This window comes from Centruroides vittatus, unplaced genomic scaffold (genome assembly GCF_030686945.1).
Source record: "Centruroides vittatus isolate TY-2023 unplaced genomic scaffold, ASM3068694v2 contig_8, whole genome shotgun sequence".
Lineage (NCBI taxonomy): Eukaryota > Metazoa > Arthropoda > Arachnida > Scorpiones > Buthidae > Centruroides > Centruroides vittatus.
In genome coordinates this window covers 1,645,171-1,663,605 of record NW_027122517.1, presented here as the reverse complement: position 1 = coordinate 1,663,605, position 18,435 = coordinate 1,645,171, and the positions used below count along the sequence as shown (strand labels likewise).

The 18,435-nt window shown below is 34.7% G+C and overlaps 2 protein-coding genes across 2 annotated transcripts; one reads left to right on the top strand and one right to left on the bottom strand.

The window, feature by feature from the left end:
* Positions 1–7,647: 7,647 nt before the first annotated feature.
* LOC136982010 (uncharacterized) lies at positions 7,648–9,159 on the bottom strand. The gene is made up of 4 exons (XM_067278450.1): positions 9,064–9,159; positions 8,184–8,367; positions 7,871–8,045; positions 7,648–7,787 (listed from the first exon to the last, which is right to left on the bottom strand). The coding sequence occupies exons 1-4, from the start codon at positions 9,146–9,148 to the stop codon at positions 7,701–7,703; spliced, it is 531 nt and encodes a 176-aa protein (XP_067134551.1). The 5' UTR covers positions 9,149–9,159; the 3' UTR covers positions 7,648–7,700.
* Positions 9,160–14,672: 5,513 nt separating this feature from the next.
* Positions 14,673–16,223, top strand: LOC136981986 (uncharacterized). The gene is made up of 4 exons (XM_067278411.1): positions 14,673–14,762; positions 15,525–15,708; positions 15,818–15,986; positions 16,055–16,223. The coding sequence occupies exons 1-4, from the start codon at positions 14,678–14,680 to the stop codon at positions 16,154–16,156; spliced, it is 540 nt and encodes a 179-aa protein (XP_067134512.1). The 5' UTR covers positions 14,673–14,677; the 3' UTR covers positions 16,157–16,223.
* The last annotated feature ends 2,212 nt before the right edge of the window (positions 16,224–18,435 follow it).

The following is an 18,435-nucleotide window of genomic DNA, read 5'->3' as shown; positions in this document are numbered from 1 at the left end:
GGTGTAGTAAGTACAGATAATAAACGCGTTCATTTCTATTATCCGTTTCATCCATTGGCGTGGCCTTTGTGGTCTGTGGATGCATTGTCATAAAAACACCAAGGCTAGGTTGATTCCTTACGTCTGTTAAAGGCATTTCAGCAGCCATCCTTGGGCCGGCGCTGCTTTCCCCACCGGTAACCAAGGGAGACTGTGGCCTATTTTTCGAACTGAGTCTCTGCCTAACCCACGAACGCGGACCTTGTTAACCCGGGCGATGTCCGAGTCGGTATCACACTTAGATTTGGTTACTACCACGATAAATATCTCCACAAAATGTGAGTGTGGTCACTCTTAGCTTCATTTCTTTCCATAGACCTTACTAGAATGGGTGTCCCTACTAGGAGATAGTGTAACAGCCTGCACTGCCCTATGGATCAGTAAAATTACTGGGCTCTCCCACCACGACCACGGGAAAGTTATTATTATTATTATTATTATCGACATCAACCCATCTCGATTATATTATAAGATGTAAGCATTTTCTCTTTTCTAGTCTTTTGTAAACAATAAAACTCTCCAGTTTTGCGGGTATATGTATTTGCCAAGGCTTATTTTCTTCAAATCCGGGGGAGGCATTTTATTTACGCCGCATTTTTAGTCTAGCTCCGGTTTTCCTGTGTGTCGGTTGATTCTTTATTTATATAGACACTACTGTTTCTTCTCTATCGAGTGGATTAATACGTAGTATTATTTTTACCAATCGTAATTCTGAATATGGTAGGGGAAAAATAAAGGTACCGCACGTTCGTCTTTATATTTATTGTTAAGAAATTTAAAATTAATATAAAGTTACATATTCGTTTGATTTCTAGTTGCATCACTAACAGTTTGAAACAATTACTTCCACGCAAACTTTCCTGATTAATTAGCACTTTTTGTCTGTACGATTATATTTGATTTAGAAACATCAAACTTCGGTTATAACGCCTCGTAGGAGAAAATACGTGGGACGTCTGTCGATCAAATGAAATTAAATCTATCTACTTGTAATGACAATTAGAGACCGTACCACGTCGTGTTTAAAAATTGGCAACGTTCTAATGTTTCGTATTCACATTGTTCGATAAATTTCAAAACAAAAAAAAAAGCAGCACGAGCTTTAAAACTATACGAAATTAGCGGTTTATGAATTACGATACAAGAAAGAAAAGAAAGAATCAAGCTAAGGGTGCGTTCTTTAATAGCGGTCGTTCTGCGTCTCCGCTACTACGGGAGTGCGCTGCCGTTTGTAGGCATTTAGGAACGACGGCGAAAGAAACAAAGATGGCGGCGCCCGCGCTATCGATAGTATCGTGATGGAGGAATCTATAATTCTAAAATATGAGCTCTTAAAGGCAAAAGAAGGGTCCCAATTGTAAAATTTAACCATAAAGTGGATTATTTGTTGAAAGAGCATTCAAAATAGCCACGAAAAAAATTTGAAAGCCGGCTACCATTCGAAAACAAATCGAAAAGATACTTACATCACCGCGTGCACTAACTTGCGCTTTCACAACTTCTAAATTTTCTTTTATAAAACCACATAATGGACTCCGAAACGAAACTATTTGAGCCATGGAGGACGCCATGTTGCTTTCCACCTTAAACTACTGCTACAAGCGGCTGTTTTTGCCGTTCGACGGCGCGCACTCCGACCGGAATTTAGGAACGCGTTCCGCAGGAATTTTTAAACGGATGTCGCTCGCGCGGAGTTACGCGGAGGAATAAAAGAACACACCCCAAAAGACTGCGCAAGAGACAAGTGTGAAAAATAATACAAACATAGAAAAAAAAGAAAAGAGTACAGAGTGGTAGGAAGAAATAAGGGAATACGCGAGAAAGAGTTCGGTGGATGGAAATTGTAAACTTTGCGGGATATTTAGTTGTATTTCGTGTCGAGTGAGCAAAACCAGAGGAGACGAAAAAGAAAAAGTGAGAAAAAATAAAGTCTAGGATTTCCAAACCGTTAATTAATTGTTGCAGGGTACTGTACTTCGGAAGCTAACAATTAACTTATCTTAGCTTATTAAAAAGATCCAACACAACAGCACTTTCCCATATGGAGGGCACACAAGGCTCGATAGTAAAATAGGATGAAGCGATTATTGTCAAACCTTTGCGCTTCTCAATATTAGCAAAGATCGGTGAAAAAATTGAAGTTTACAAGAGCAAACTCGAAGAGGTATGCATAAAGGCAAAGGACGCAGAAGGCCTACCAACGGCGTGGAAATTTATAGTCAAAAAGTTTGCCACGGACACGTAATCTTAGCTTAGTTTATTAAATAAAGTTTTTGCGATTCTGAATATTAACTAAACAAACATTTTTTTTTCGAAATAAATGTTTGTTTAGTTAATACAAAATAGATGAGTTTTTAAAATTTTTTGTTGTCTGTTGTATTCAGAATCGCAAAAACTTTATTGCAAAAGATGTCCCCTCGAGAATAAAATCGACCTGTCCGAGCGATTTACTTAGACGAACACGAACACTGCCGTTTCGTTTTCGTTGGCCCACCCTGTATGTTTCATCAATTATACCTTAACAATTTATTTCAATGTTTATTTAAAGTATTATTAGTGGAATTATTTTTATTTTGTATTTCTATTACTATATCTGACTTGGTTTTTTATTGTATATTTGTATTTGTATATATTATTTTTTCAGTTGTTTTCTTTTTTTCCGTTGTCAATTTTTTGAATTTAAACATATATATTCTATTTAATGGAACGCCAATGTTTCAATTATCCCGTTAAGCCTGAGGATGGCCTATACAATGGGCCAAAAACGTTAGTTTTCAATAAAACTATCTCGGCAACAAGAAACGTGTCTTGTGATAAGCTATTTTCCGAGCACGTTCTGTTTAACGCTAACAATTAACATGTGTGGCTGTTTTTATATTAATATTTTCAATAACTTTATCTTCACAACTTATTTTTTGAAAATAGTGAAAAGAGTTTTAAAATTAATATTTAAATCTGTTTTAAGTTCGTACAAAGTTAACAAGTATGGAAATTTAAATAAGTAACATACGAAAAAATAACGCGCTAAGTTACGTGACCTGCGTAACCAAATAGTAATCTTACGTGACGTAATTTTCTTTTTATATACTGATAACATTTAGAATCGTGTTTTTAAGTTTTTGTAACACCTAGTTAACAGTTTAATACTGGTTTTGAATGAAATGAATTCTCGTTTACATCGTTACATCTAAGAATATCCTTTATTAATTTTTTTATTAGCGATCTTGTTATACATCCCGAAGCGGGACTCGAAACCGCAACTCCCGCTTACCGTGCCAGTTACGTTACCCAGACCTTCGGTCCGATCTCCTGTTTTAGTATATACTGTGTATATTTGGACCGAAGGTCCGGGTAGTGCAACTGGCAACGTGTCCGCACGGTAAGCGGAAGGTGCGGATTCGAGTCCCGCTTCGGGCCAATTCATTTTTTGCAGTTTAATCTAAATTAATTAATTACATATTATAATTATTAATTCCAATACGAGATGGCGCCTAACGCCTCCCTCTAGTGCCAAATTCATTAATAATTCATAATTATTATTTGAAAATTATTTACGGCAGTTGTCGGTGTTTATTTACTATGCACCGGGTTTTTGTTGGTGTTTATATTTGTAAAGCATTTATAATTATAAACATAAAACACGGGTATTGTACAGGTATATCATAATTCGTACTGTTTAAACTTTGTCTATGAATACAGTTTAAATTGCACTCGCTACATTTCATTTTATTTAACGTATAATTTAAGAACCATTGATCTAGAGCAGTGTTTCTCAAACTTTTTGGTCCGCGACCCCCTTTTGCACTTAAAAATTTCAAAGGACCTCCGAAGAATGAGTATGTGTAGAAAAACATCCCGGAGGGAGTGGATTAATTTAAATTCGGGAGGAGTTAATTTCTTTTGTTTAATTAATCTATTCCATGTTGAAATTTCTCTCCGTTGCGTGTCGCTTTGCGTCGAATTTTTGTCAATGTTAAGACTAACGAAATTTTTAAAAAATTATTTCCTTATTTTTCACAAATAAAATAAATATATTGAAGAATATAAAACCAAGAAACATTATATTTCGGAAGTTAATTTAGTCTCAAAACGTTCCGATTCAGCACAACACAACCCTCAGAAAAACAAGCAAAACTTACCATTCACGGTGGGAAAAGAGTCTCGTTCAAATACTGGAGTGTCCTTAAGTACCCTCTCGTGGTCGCGCCATGTTGCCAGCTAAAAACGCATATCAACTAAAATAATATCGGAGTATCCCAAGACAGCCAAATATTGCAGCGCCACAGCACTAGCGGAAATTCGAATTTGCCGACTGAAACGCTTTCTGTTGATCGGTTTTCGGATAAAGACGCTTTACTGTACTTCTAATTCGACTTGCCGACAGACGCAACGCTGCTAGCGAACACCGTTCCAAATGACAATGCTGTTCTATCATAGTCTAGTTGGAGAGTGGAACTCGGGGATTCCCCAATAGCGCACAAATTTATGAATATTCATATTGTTTTTATTATTTATATGTGCAATTTATTTAAGTAAAAATTATTTTATATATTTTTTATTTTTAATATTTCTAAACATGATTCAATAGTAAATTTATAAAATATTTGAAAAAAAACATTGATCTAGCATCAATTTTTCACGACCCCCACTTTGAGAATCACTGATCTAGAGCACAAACTGCCAGAGTGATGCGTGCCAGTAATAATTGACACCTATCGCTTTGTCATTCTGAAAGTTTATTTCTGCTGTCACTCGTACGTTTGTCGGTCGTTTCCAAACGATTTCAACTTAATATCCACATAATGGGAAGACACAAACGGTGTTATAGCGACAACTGCACAAACACAGGCAGACAGAATATAATGCGTTTCTTTCATTCTAAAGATGCACAACTCGTTAACGTCTTTATGTTATTTTTGTAACTAGCGTTTTTATTGGTTTTCATGAATTGAATTTTACTTCTGGATTAAACTTTCACGTATGTATTAATAAACATTTGTTCAAAATTCATTAGACGAGAAGAGCATTTAAAAGTCTTGACGTTTCTCATTTGTAATACAAACGAAAATATTCTAGACTTTATAAAAAATGACCATTCTGCCGTGTATATAACATCTTCATTGTTCGAGTGTTGGTTAACAAACAAACATTGGTTTTGTCTGTTTGTCAAGTTATGGCAACGCAACACTTGGGCGATCTGCCTAAGGAATATGCCTTCCAGGAGGTCTTTTTAAAAGAAACTGGCCCCTATTTAAGAGTTACAGACGTGGAAAAACCCGGAAAACTCCACGTGGCCAGCCCATCCGAACGATTCGCTAACCACTCCCGAACTCCCAATGTTTAGCGAACGAAGAACTCTTGGCCACTGGTGGGCCGTTTCACTTTGGTGATCTATATATATAATCGAGACGAGTAGATAATAATAATAAAGATAATAATCAGTACAGAGCCCAAACGGTAAGGAGTTTAAAGTTGAAATTTGGTACACAGTTAGGGTTCGTCACGAGGACGCACACTAAAAACGGATATTTCGAAATTCCTCCCCACAGGGGAGAGGGACAGGATTAAGTCTTAACACTTCCATTGTTGATGGAAGTGTTAAGACTTAATCCTGTCCCTCTCCCCCGTGTCAAGTGTCAAGTAACAATGGAAGTGTCAAGTAACATGGAAGTGTCAAGTAACAATGGAAGTGTTAAGTAACAATGAAATTGTTAAGAGAAAGCGACGTGCAAAACGCAGCAAGACGTGTTTAATCAATAAATTAAATTAAACAGAATCTATAGCTTACTCTTTATTTCTGCTGGAAAAATGCACTAATTTCTAATAAAAATTCTGTACTCATAAATAAAAATACACAGAAGATACTTTAAATACATCTTGAATACATCTTAAAGTAAGTAAATGAAAGAAAAATTAATTCGAAAATAAATATACGTACACCTACATGTGTTTATAAACACACACACATACACATAAACTTTGATTGTCAACAGCTTTTATGAATAGTTTTTTAATTTTAACTTATAAACTTATAACTTGAAGACAGTTAAAAGGAAATCTGTTACTATATTACGGGCTGTATATATACATAAATATATACAAGTAGTTTTCCCTTTAGGAAAAGTATGATGTACAGCCGTAAAGCGAAATATTTACGATTAATTTCGATGGATAAAGGCCAATCGTCCTTAAATATTGCATTTTAAATCCCGGACGTAATTATGCAATCAGCTCTGCAAACGTATGTTTGTTCAGGTGGACGCGCCCAGGCGTCATTGCAGACGGAGTGACAGCTGTTCGGCCTGTTACTAATGAGTTTGATGCGTTCATTCTCATTTACTGCAATACTAGTCACATAAAGTTAGATAAAGGATTAGATAAAGGATTAGAGTTAGATAAAGGATTCGTAATAGTAGTGACGTATAATAAAATTATTAGGGAGCATCTGTCAATTGGTGGCTTTGTGATTAATATTGTCTGTTATAGGTAAGAAATATTATTGTTTTTATTGTTGTTGCTTTAATTTACACTGGGAGACGCTCCCAAACTTAATAAATTTTTGAAAATTCTATATTCTGTTGTAATTTTGTAATTTTTATGTTGATTGTATTTAATAACAAAAGTTCTGTATTTGTGAACGTTTGTTTTTCTTCCCCGCTTGGCGGAGTGTGCTTAAACGAAAATTAGTATTCCGCGGCATACCTGGATGAAATATTTCATTGTTTCGAGTAGAAGAAAATGTAGAACGACAAAGTCACACGATTGGAAAATTTGAATCGGTAAAAGGAAATGATGCGATACACTGCAAATTTGAAATCAAACAATAAGGCTAATTAAACAAATTTCGATGCGAGTTTAACGTATCTGTGTGGAAATGAACATTTCCAACATATTAAAAAATCAAAATATATATTTAATGCGAAACACGTTTGATAAGTTTCTCTAACACAAGAACAATATGCCGCGATGAATTTGACGGATTTGTCTAAATTAACACGATTTATACGCTTTTATGTATTGCTTTTCGATACGATTGCCACGCGGCCAGAGATAGAAACGTGTTTCTAATTTGAATTTCGACCAAGAACTTTGCCGGCTCCGTACACTTTATCGTGTTTATTTCATTGTTTTGCGTGGAGGACTATCGAATTCAAAGTGTTATAACTAAATGAAATATTTCTACGTAACGCCACGCATTCGGGAAAGTATTAATGGTTCTGTCTACAGTTTAAAAGGAATGAAAACTTTGAACGCAGAACTGAGAATGAATCGATTATTGCCCGATCAACATTCAAGGGGTAAAAGTAACGAAAACGATAAATTACGCCACGTTAGAGAAGTGAATTATTATTTCGCGAATGGCATACAATCGCGTAACCAGTTTAAATACCGTAAATTCTGACTTAATTCTAATGAGTACAAAACTTGTAAACAATGCAAAATTCTTTTGTTTGAAAGTGTCCGAATAAAAAGAAAAGCAAGAAATAAAAAAAACTCCTTAATTAAGGAACGTTTCGTCGTTAGGAACATTTTAAAATTATTCTTTGGAAATTTTTAAATACGGAATTAATTTGCGTAAATTGTAAAATTAATGGAAGTACGCATTACTCTCATTTTTGCAGTGTCAAGTTACTTTATTCGTGAAACCAAGAAAATAGTATTTACACGAATTGCACTCCTGTAGTTCGATAGCAAGATATAACCTCGTGCTCCGATACTAGTAATTCCATATAAGCGTCGTAGCATCCCTGAAAATTTTAGAAAAATTACATAAAAATATATTCGGAGCATTAAAAATATTCGTTGGAAGTTAATCGAATTCGCGTCTTACCGGAGAGAAAATTTTGGGTACATGGATGCAGATGTGTATTAATCCCGGTTCAAGATAAGGACTCTTTTCTTTTACATGAAACATATTAGATTTATCCACGAGACAAGGGTATTTGGCATTGTCATCACCCATACATTTCTTAACCATTTCGAAACCCTTCGGCAAAGGTATTGTCCTGAAAGGTCAATTTTAATGTTTTATAGAGAAAGTATACATGAAGTAATTCGACATTTTACAAGAACTTTCTAGTCGTTGTAACTTAGTAATTTGATGTAATTCCATTATCTTATATATATAAATTCTGTAAACATACATGTTCTTATCGCATTTGCTCTTGTCTTCGCCGCATTTTACCGCAGTTATCTGGATTAAAGCAGTGCACGGCACCCTTTCCAGAACATTTATATCTACCCAAAGAGTATATGTCTCGTCATGTTTGATTGGATATGGTTCAACCTTTATGTTGGAAAATTCGAATTTTCGAGTCTTTTCATCGTCTACGAAAGATACAAAAAGTTACCAATGAGTGGCTGTAAATTAAAAATCATCAAACACTTAAAATTCTATTGATGTTCTATGGTTAACAAACGAAAATTCAGACGATTAAAAACAGTAATTTAAAATATTTTTATCGATTTTCCATTTTTTAATGGTTGATCAAATAATATATTTTGCCGATAAGTATGGGTGTCAAATGTCTTCCTAGATCAGCGGTTCCCAACCAGTGGTCCGCAAGAGCTAAAATATGGTCCGCGAAAAATTTATAACTTTTATTCATTTCAAATTATTATTCCCACATTGATACAAACTGAATTTAATTTTTACTAAAAATGTTATGTTTTCTATTATAATAGTACTGTTAAAGCATGTTACTGCTGAGTTTAACGATTACTTATGTTAAAAGTTTTGTTTGAAGTTTATTTTTAGATTGACACAGTTTATTTTTCTTAAACCTTGTGATCGCTGCTAACAAGAATGAAATCAAAGCGGTCTCTGGTCAAAAGAAGGTTGGGAACCGCTGTCCTAGATTAACGCAATATTACGAAACAATGCCAAACTGCACAAATATTACGATAGAACGGCAAGATCGCGTCCAAAGAGTTTGTCGTATTCCAATAAAGCCAAAATTCTATTGTTTTGGCAAAAGTTTAAAATCATTTAATTAATAATACGAAATTCAAAAACGCACTCACCGCAATACGATACTTCGTAACACTTTACCCACGAAAATCGGATTAGTATAAGAAAGAAGACCGAGGCGTACGACATACGTGCCATGATATAACAATTCTGTCGGGAATGAGAAAAGATAATACCTATAACTCGGTTTCCGTTGGCCCGATTATTTATAGGGGAGGACTGTTTTCCGAGAAACAGATGCTGGTCGAAGAAACACGCAAGTAAAGTTTCACTTTTTCTTCGAAGAATGAATTTTAATTTAATTTTCATACTCTCCGATAAATAGAAAATCAAATAGTTTAGCTTAAAATTAATTAATTAAGTATATTTTAATTAAAATTAATGAACGAAAAAACAAAAGGTAAAGTCAACATTTCACTTTTTTACCTGAATGCTGGTCACGTATAATTCAAATTCAGAAAATCGACATCAGCGCTCGAGTCTATTCAGCCGTAAAAATTCCTCCCGGAAGATTACAATCAAAGAAATTTGTAATGTATATCGATATTATCGAAATATTATTAAATCTTTTACAGAATGTTTTCTCGTTTTCTCTCCGAGATTTCTAATGTTCGTTACTAAGGTCATCAGTTATTCATCGATGTTTGTAATCGAGTGAGGCGAGGTTCTTTCTTTTCGTACGGAGTTTTGGATTCTATACGCCGCGATTTGCTTAAATTCACTTTTAATCGACTGACTACGGAGTCCTTTTAGTGCGCCAGTTAATGAATAAATTGTGTCGACTGAGTTTCAAAGCGAGGAAGAAACACGTGAAAGTCTAAGATTGGATTTTTCCCTTCATTAGCCAAACTCGAAACGGGTTCGACTATGCAAATGTGAGTTTGGTAACAATGGAATCGAAAATTCACGGATTGGAAACTCTGAAGCAAATATTTTACTCAGATTTAACGATTTAATTTGTTTCTGGTGCGCTTCACCGCCAGAAAGCGGAAAATAATTTATCCTACGCGTAATGAACCAACGCGTTTCTCTTCTCAACCATGAATTTGGTCACAGTATAACGTTAAACACTTAATTTATGCAGAAATTTTTATTTCTAATGTCCTTCGGGACAATAAAAACCCTAGTTTATGTGTAAACAATATTTGCTTATTGAAAGCAGTCTTAAAATCAAGCGGGTGATGCGAATGAACTTGGTTTGCACGCGTATAAATATGCAAAAACAGTTTAATTAGTTATTATTTTATACTTAAAAGTTATATGTTCTTTATAATTGGCGAATTATTAAAATTAAAATAGTTTACTAAATTAAAGTAATTTATCCTGTTATTAATTCACAACCATAAATGTACGTGGCATTTATTTAATTATAAGAATTTAACGATTATTTTTGGCAAACATTTGAAGGGTACTCGTCATAAGTACCGCTTATGACTTATTTTTATGTTATTGTCTTATATTTATTATTATTTGTTGCAATTTCTGTATTGTAGAGTTCCTGGTAGTATCGAAAGGGGAGATGAATTTAATATATAAATAGTATTGTAGTAAATGAGAATGAACGCATCAAACTCATTAGTAACAGGCCGAACAGCGGTCACTCCGTCTGCAATGACGCCTGGGCGCCTCCACCTGAACAAACATACGTTTGCAGAGCTGATTGCATCGTAACGTCTGGGATTTGAAACGCAATATTTAAAAACAATTTTTTTCTCCGGTCCGGTTATAAACAATAATTTCACTTAATTTTATATCCTTTCATAATTGTTTCAAATGGTTTTTCTTAATAGATAGATAAAAATATTTTTTATATAATTGTAAGATTCGCCGACTTTAAAGGGGGGGATACAATTAATCCCGCGTCAAGATGAGCTTAAGGGAACCCGTGTATGTGGGCGGTTGCGAAGGAGGCAAATGATGACAAGTGTTTACATGCGGAAAACCGTTTATTTGGACGAATTCATGCTTACATCGGTTTCCAAACCAAACCCGTTCGTGCAGACAGGCACGAACGAAAACTCCTCAAATCAAAGTTGTATTTTTGTATCGTTCAAGCACGAAATTATTACGCATTAATAGTGTTTGTTTGCTAACGATTATCGCAACGAAGATGTGTGCAAAAAATGCATACTTTTGTTGTGTGACGAAGCCATACAAAAAAATTGTCGAAACTAAAACTGACAAACGTTTAACAACAAAACAACATACTCTGAACACCTTATAAATCAGCAGCCGTGTTTATTAAATATTAACGAACGTTTTCGGTCGTTAATATTTAATAAACACGGCTGCTAATTTATAAGGTGTTCAGAGTATGTTGTTTTGATAAGTTATGCAGTCTACGATGAGTTTAACAACAAATAAACAATTTTTGTTATTTAAAAATACATTTGAATTTTATTCCTCTTTCCAATATCAGTTGCATCAAACAATAGAAAATCTACTAAAAATTAATAAGAACGTTCCTCTATCACATTTAATTGTATATTTAGGGGCCGTCCATAAATTACGTAAGGTATTTTGAAGTGGGTAGGGGTCAAGGATTCCTTACGATTTCTTACTCAAGGGTAGGGAGGTAATAGATCTTGTCTTACGTAATATTCTTATTTTTATTTTTTGATCTCGTTGAGTGGTGGGGTTTTCAATTTGGCTTTAATTTGGCGGTTTCTATTAAGAATGCTCGTTGTACTAACGCTATCAAGTGTGACATAATAGAATAATAACGCTAGCATGTCACATTTTTTATCATGGGAGAAAGACCGTGTAGTTGTCTCTCGCGTGTTTTGTTTTATTTGAATAAGTGCATTACTCCTATGGGTTATAACACTAAGAATACATAAACATGATACAAAGTAAACATAAATTAGTATTCGGTTTTTAGTGAGAACTAAAATGTAAAACCAGAAATTATAAATAGTCTTATCTTCCATATTTTTTGAAAATAATTGTAAAAGGCATCAAACAGTGGCTTCTGAACAAGCTTATCGAATGGATATGGCCACCCAAAACCAAGCGTAAAGATTCCTAATTTCAGAATAAGTTTATCTTGATCGTAAATTGGACAATAATAGATCATATGGTCGACGGTGTCTAGGTTTTCTGTAGAGCAAACGCGAGAGGCAGTTTCTGCCGGGTTATACATGCTCAGTAAGTAGTTGAGCAGTAGCAAACGTTAAATCTCTAAGTGGTGATGAGAACCTGCATTCAACACTAGGAAAATAAAATCTTCTAAAGTTATTCTACCAGTTTTACTGCTCAACTGTTGTTGATTCCACTTTTGCATAGCGTTGTAATAAATATAACTTTTAAGGCTGCTGCGTGGGAGAGAGATGTGAGTGTAGTCCTTTGCAGCTGACAGCCTCAAAGTCAGCTTTTTCATTTCCTAGTATGCCAGTATGGCCAGGAACACGAGATTTTTAATCTGGTGCTGGATATATGTGATTTTATTGCTATTGCAATTGGGATTTAATAGAGCTTTTAGGACAGACTGAGAATCACTGTAAATGTTGATAGTTTTGTTTGGTAGTGAAGTGGCCCACTGAACAGTTTGGTAGACAGCATCTTCTTCAGCTTGATATGTGGGGGTATCTGTTCCTTCAAACACATTTTGGGCAAAATATGTCATTTTGGAGGAAGATACGGATACTCGAGCAGACACGAAGGGGGCTTTTGGACCCATCTGTGTAGATATTAATGTCTGCATGGTTATCCATGGAGAAAGCAGATGACACCAAATGTACCCTGGGGATAACCTTGTTTACAGGGTGATGATCAGAGATAGGGTAATTGCAATATGGTAGCATTTGAACAGCCGTAGATAGGAGTACAGACTGTCGTTGAGTCTTGATGTTTGTAGTTCTGATGTAGTAGTTTAGAACCTTTTATACAATACATAGCGGCAAAAGAAGGAGCTCTTCTAGTATCAGAGATGCATTAGTAGAAACAGTTCTGCAGCACTTTGCAGTTCTGATGGCAAACCGTCTTTGAAGAGAGAGTAATTTACTTGCTACTGACTTTTACTAGTTACATGACCCCTCCCCCCACCTAGAGGCCGCGTAAAGTAGCATTGGTTGTATTGCCCCATTATATAGAGTTTTATAAGCTTTATGATTTAGTCCCCGGTGAACCTAGCACATTTTAGCAGCATGAAGTTTATTTTCTTGGCCTTAGCCAAGATGCAATTAATATGGCAACGGAATGTGGTTTCTATTCTCTCTTGTTTTATTTTGTATGACGTTTCTGTTTACACGTGCTAGTCCATCTGTCAAAGTATTTTGCGTCTTTTTGTGAAAATTAAAATTAATATAAAAATGAATATTATGATGTTGATTAATGATGATAATAATAAAAAGATTGTTAATAATTAAAAAATAAAGTTCTTAAAATAAATTGTTTATTCGAATTCATTAAATTTTTATATTTTTAAATTTGTTCACATAGTCTTTTATAAATAATAGTACATATTAATTAACTAATTAATAATTATATATTTTGGATCTAAGGTTTTAGGGTTTCATTAAAAAAAATTTATTTTTGTTAAAATCTTTCTATAAAATTATGCCTAAATATTACGTAAGATATGGAAGGGGGCGGATCAAAGAAAATATTACGGTTTTTTACACAGGGGTGGGTGGGTGTCTAGAATGACTGAAATCGCCCTTACGTAATTTATGGACGGCCCCTTATTATAAATTACTTAACTAACTTCGTAAGTGTGGGCTCTTTTAAGAAGTGGGTCCGTATCAACCGAACAAATGTTCGGCTTTTCTGAAAATTTCTAGAACCATTCCGCAAATACACGATCTTCTGGAATAATTTCGGAATTATTCAACAACGGATACGGGATTAATTAAGCTCGAATATAGGTAAAAATTCATGCCCCCAGACACACTGACACGTATACATACAGAAAACCCACAAATTTTTACGTATTTACGGACGTTTCGAGGTTTTCCTAGTCCAAAAATATAACAAACTTCGATTGTTTTTTCCGTGGCCATATTTTCTTTCCGTTATATAACAACTGGAAAAGTAATTGTAAGTCAGCTTATATTACATATTTGTGGAATAATTAAAAATACAATTTTACCAACTTATGAAGTAAAATATTTAACTTCAACAGCAACAACAACCTTCAGTTAACATCCCGAAATTTTAATATTTTAATAAGGATCGAAAAAACAAAGCTCCTTTAATTATGAATATAGATTTTTATTTTTCGTCAAAATGGCTGAATAAACTCGAGTGCTAACTTGGCTTCCTGCTTTTTTCTTATTCCCGAGAACATGTTAACGAAAGCAAACAAAACCTTTCCTGTTTATCTAATTTCTTTTGCATTTTTAATTTTACGCTGTGGAAATTACTTGTTACGAAAAATTTGCCCAAGTATTTTTTATGCAAATTATTTACTTAATTTTTATCGCGGATTAAAGAAAGTCGACAAACAATTTATTAAACAGATCATTTATGCCAGACAATATCGGGATAAATATGAAAAAAATATAACTTTATTCTCACATATCGGCTTTCGTTTGTTAAAGAACATCTGTTCCTTTACAAACAGTTCTTTGTGTAGAAATCGACACCAATAGAAAAGAAGCCAGAGGATTCGTGACTATAAATATGTAGATGGTCTCGTTAACTTCCACTTCAGCGACTCCTAACAAGATGGGAATTGTAACGTGCGCCGTATTGTTCTTCTCCGTGTTCGAATACTTTCCAGAAGTAAAGAGTTTCGAACAATTTCATTGCGGTGAGTTCGATTATCATTACTTGCTTATTTTTGCAGTGCGAATAAGAATCGATGAGAAATGCAAATTGAATAGTTGTTCGGAATAGATACTTGTCAATAATATTCACAGAATATTCGCTTTCTTTTCAGCATAGCTTCGGACCAGAAATCTATATGATTATAATTAATGTACAGTACAGGCATATTCTGTAATCAGAGAGTAGAAAATTATAAACGGAAACAAAAAGTATATTTTTGGAGAATGCTTCGATGAAATTTCAAAACGTACTCTTTAAAGCGGAGAAACTACTCCTGTTTCAGATTCGGAATTTCCCTTTTCACCTCAGATTCAAAATTTTCTGGCACGCTTTTGTTCTTCGATCTGATATTTGGGTCTTCTCTTTGTTTTCATTGCGCTATTTCCATTCATTCGTATTTACAACAAATTGTCTTGGACTCTAACCAAGGCGGAGTCAGTAATAACAGAAAGTGTTTAGTCAAACAATTGAAGAGAATCTGAGAAGCGCATCCTTTCGGCAGATAACTTGCAGCTGCATATAGTTGCTGAACATGAGGTATTACTGTTACTTTACGAGGTTAATTACATTAGATCGGAAAAGGCGCCTGGTTTTATTCTAACGACAAACATTCTACGGTTTCTCTAAAAGACACTGCAGGACTCTGAAGAAGGCGAGAATGAATTAGAAAAGGAACATTACCACACGAATCTGTACGTTGTAAATCCACACTAATGCTACTTTTAGCTTTCTAAATTCATTTCAGACGACGAGAACGACCGCAAAATGGAATATTTCAACTTCACCTTCAGTCCTTATCCGATTCGGTCCGAAAGCAGCTTCCAGGCTTCGTTTGATTTAAATTTCTTGCAGCCCGTAACGTGCGACGCTATTTTGTTCCTCACCGTCTTACCGTGCGGTAAAGAGAAGAGTGAGGCCGTGAAAACTTTGTAAGTTTATTTGTAAGATATTAGAAAAGAGAATATTGTAAACCGGCAAAGTACGAACTAATATGAAAATTTTCTATTAAATATTCGTTAAGTTTTAACTTGTTTTCAGTACTTTCGGCATGAAAATGGTGTTGGAAATTGTTAAGAAGTGTGCTAAAGATAAGAACGCTTACTACTCTTGTTTGGAAAAGGATTACGCCAAGAAATTGCAAAACGGAAACAACATCCAACCCGGAAGAATGCACATCTGCGCCAATATACCCAAAATGTTCAATCCGGTAAGCATTGAAATAATTGCTTTTGCACATTCGAATTACTTAAAAGCTAACTCTTGTATTATTCTCAGGGGTGTTACGACGTGTTGCTCGAGTTTCGACAGAAGGAAGGCAAAAATAATGTCGTCGGATTATCTTGCTACAAGTTGACAGACGTCAAGGTCGAAAAGTAAAACAATAAAGATAAAATGTTACGCTTATTTTTAAAACTTCAAAAATAAAGCTCGGTGTTATAATGGTTTTTTTTTTTTTATTGGACTTTAATAATAAAAATTTGTGATGATAAATCGATTCGAATTTACGGAACAACTACTTTTTGGGTTGCAATTTGAAAAAAAATTGTAGACCTATAAATTTCCTGCCGTCCTCCGTTCGTCTTTCCTTTATCTCGAGAACATAGTTAAATAGATGAATCTTGACAACAGAGGTGGGAATCTTAGGGGCAGGAAACACTAGTTAATTACATACGAACTTCCGATGCAAACCGAACGTCACGTTATATCGATATAAAATGTTTTCCCTCTGAATGCAGTGAATGGATGACCGGCACAACTATATTCTTAAAAGAAAAAGGGGCAACAGACAGAGAATTTGAGATGGAGAACATATATTTTAAATTAAATAAATTAAAAATATGATTAAAAGTTTCAGCCCGGCATTGTGACAGTGTCACAATAAATAACTGCTCGTTACTTTTACTTTTAATCTTCTGTGTTTATCGACATTCGATGATTTCGGTTCTATTTTATGCCCTTTTCCCGCTATTTAATTTATTAAAGTCTGGATATTTGCTTGTGTTTTTGTAATAATTTCCTGGGGATATGTTTAGTATTTTTCTGTAACAAGTCGAGTGCTGTGAATTTCTGCTTTTTGCAGGAGATTCTTAACAGAATGACTGAAGCAACACAGCCGGAAACTTGAAAAATTTTTAACCACGACATCGTAATTTTATTATTTTCGTATTTAACATTTTTTTTTATTTTCTTTTTTAAAATTTATTTAAAATCTAGAAATTTCGCAATCTGTATGTCATACAATAATAATATTTTAAATAATAAATGAGATAAACGTATGAAAAATGTATTCAAAAACAAATAGAAAAGTACAAAAAAGTTAACTAATTACAAAATCATTTACTCCAATGTATTTTATGGAAAAATTCTTTAATAATAGAAAAATATGACCTCCATCAACGATATATATTTCAGCATTTCTTTCTCAGGAAGAAATGCTGGTATTTCACACATCTCCATCTTGGGTTAACTTAATTTCAGTCAACACCAAACTTTAAAAACGTAAACATTCGACAGATTAACACGTTCCTCTAGGCCTATAGAACGGGGCAAACGCACCAGTTACCTACGACTACATGATTTATATTTTAGAAATAATTAAATTCACTTACCATTCAAAAGTTTGGAATTGCGAAAAACACGAATGTCCTGTTTCACTAAGTTCAACCGCATAACTGAAATGGGAGGCGTCCTCCCCTTGCTATAGATGTCTGCCTAGTGCAGCGCAGCCGAAATTTTCTAGAGTTCGAATCTATAATATTATCAGTCTGAAATGGAGGGGTTTCATAATACCACCTTCTCCTCTATATATATACTGTATATATATTAAGAGCAAAATGTCCCGTCACCTCCAATCGAAACCGAAACTGACACTTTACGAAGTGCTATAAATAATATTATATTAATAAATTTTTGTTATTAATATAATATTGTAATATTACACTAATAACAACACGAAAACTGGTATTATTATCTTTCCCGCAGACACATCGAAGTCTAATTTAAATAGCGATGTCATGGACAATTCGCGTCGTAGCGTAGTGATGTGACGCGAGGCGATCTCGGAGTCAGTAAAGCCCTGGTCACACTATGCGATTTCCAGCCGCGCAAGCGACCGCAACTGCAACAAGCGCGAGTCGCGCGCGTCTTCTCGTGGTCACACATTGTTCGTTGACGTTGCAACTCGGAAACACGTGACCATAAAATAAACCAATAAAATTAGAGTAGCTTGTTTTTGACTACTTCCGTGAGTTTACCGACATTTTACGTTTTTCTTCATACGGAATGTTAACCACTTTTCTTATTAAAATGGTAAGCAGTTCCTTTTCTGGAATGAATAAAATAAAAAAAGGCAATTATTTTGATATAGCTGGCGAGAATACACAAAAAGATAAAATCTTCGATAAAACGAAGAATTAAAATCCCACGGGTATTCGTGAGCCCGAATAAGCTCAATCAATCTCGATTCTGTAAAAGTATAAATCCTCTGACTATCCGCCATGAGGACGCACTAGTTTCAATGTTGTCACCGTATGACGTGGCACAAAAGCGTTTGCTGATTGGATGCGCGTTTGCAATCGGCGCGAGTAGAACAAACTTTTTGTTTCTAGTTGCGGCTGCAGTCGGTTTTCGAGGGTGGATTGTTAGTTAACGAGAAC

Excerpts from the sequence above, each read along its gene's own strand:
- LOC136981986 (XM_067278411.1), top strand. The coding sequence starts at position 14,678 with ATGGGAATTGTAACGTGCGCCGTATTGTTCTTCTCCGTGTTCGAATAC. Across the intron at positions 14,763-15,524 it reads TTTCGAACAATTTCATTGCG|ACGACGAGAACGACCGCAAA; the intron begins GTGAGTTCGATT and ends AATTCATTTCAG. Across the intron at positions 15,709-15,817 it reads AGTGAGGCCGTGAAAACTTT|TACTTTCGGCATGAAAATGG; the intron begins GTAAGTTTATTT and ends ACTTGTTTTCAG.
- LOC136982010 (XM_067278450.1), bottom strand. The coding sequence starts at position 9,148 with ATGGCACGTATGTCGTACGCCTCGGTCTTCTTTCTTATACTAATCCGA. Across the intron at positions 8,368-9,063 it reads TTACGAAGTATCGTATTGCG|ACGATGAAAAGACTCGAAAA; the intron begins GTGAGTGCGTTT and ends TATCTTTCGTAG. Across the intron at positions 8,046-8,183 it reads AGCAAATGCGATAAGAACAT|GACAATACCTTTGCCGAAGG; the intron begins GTATGTTTACAG and ends TTGACCTTTCAG.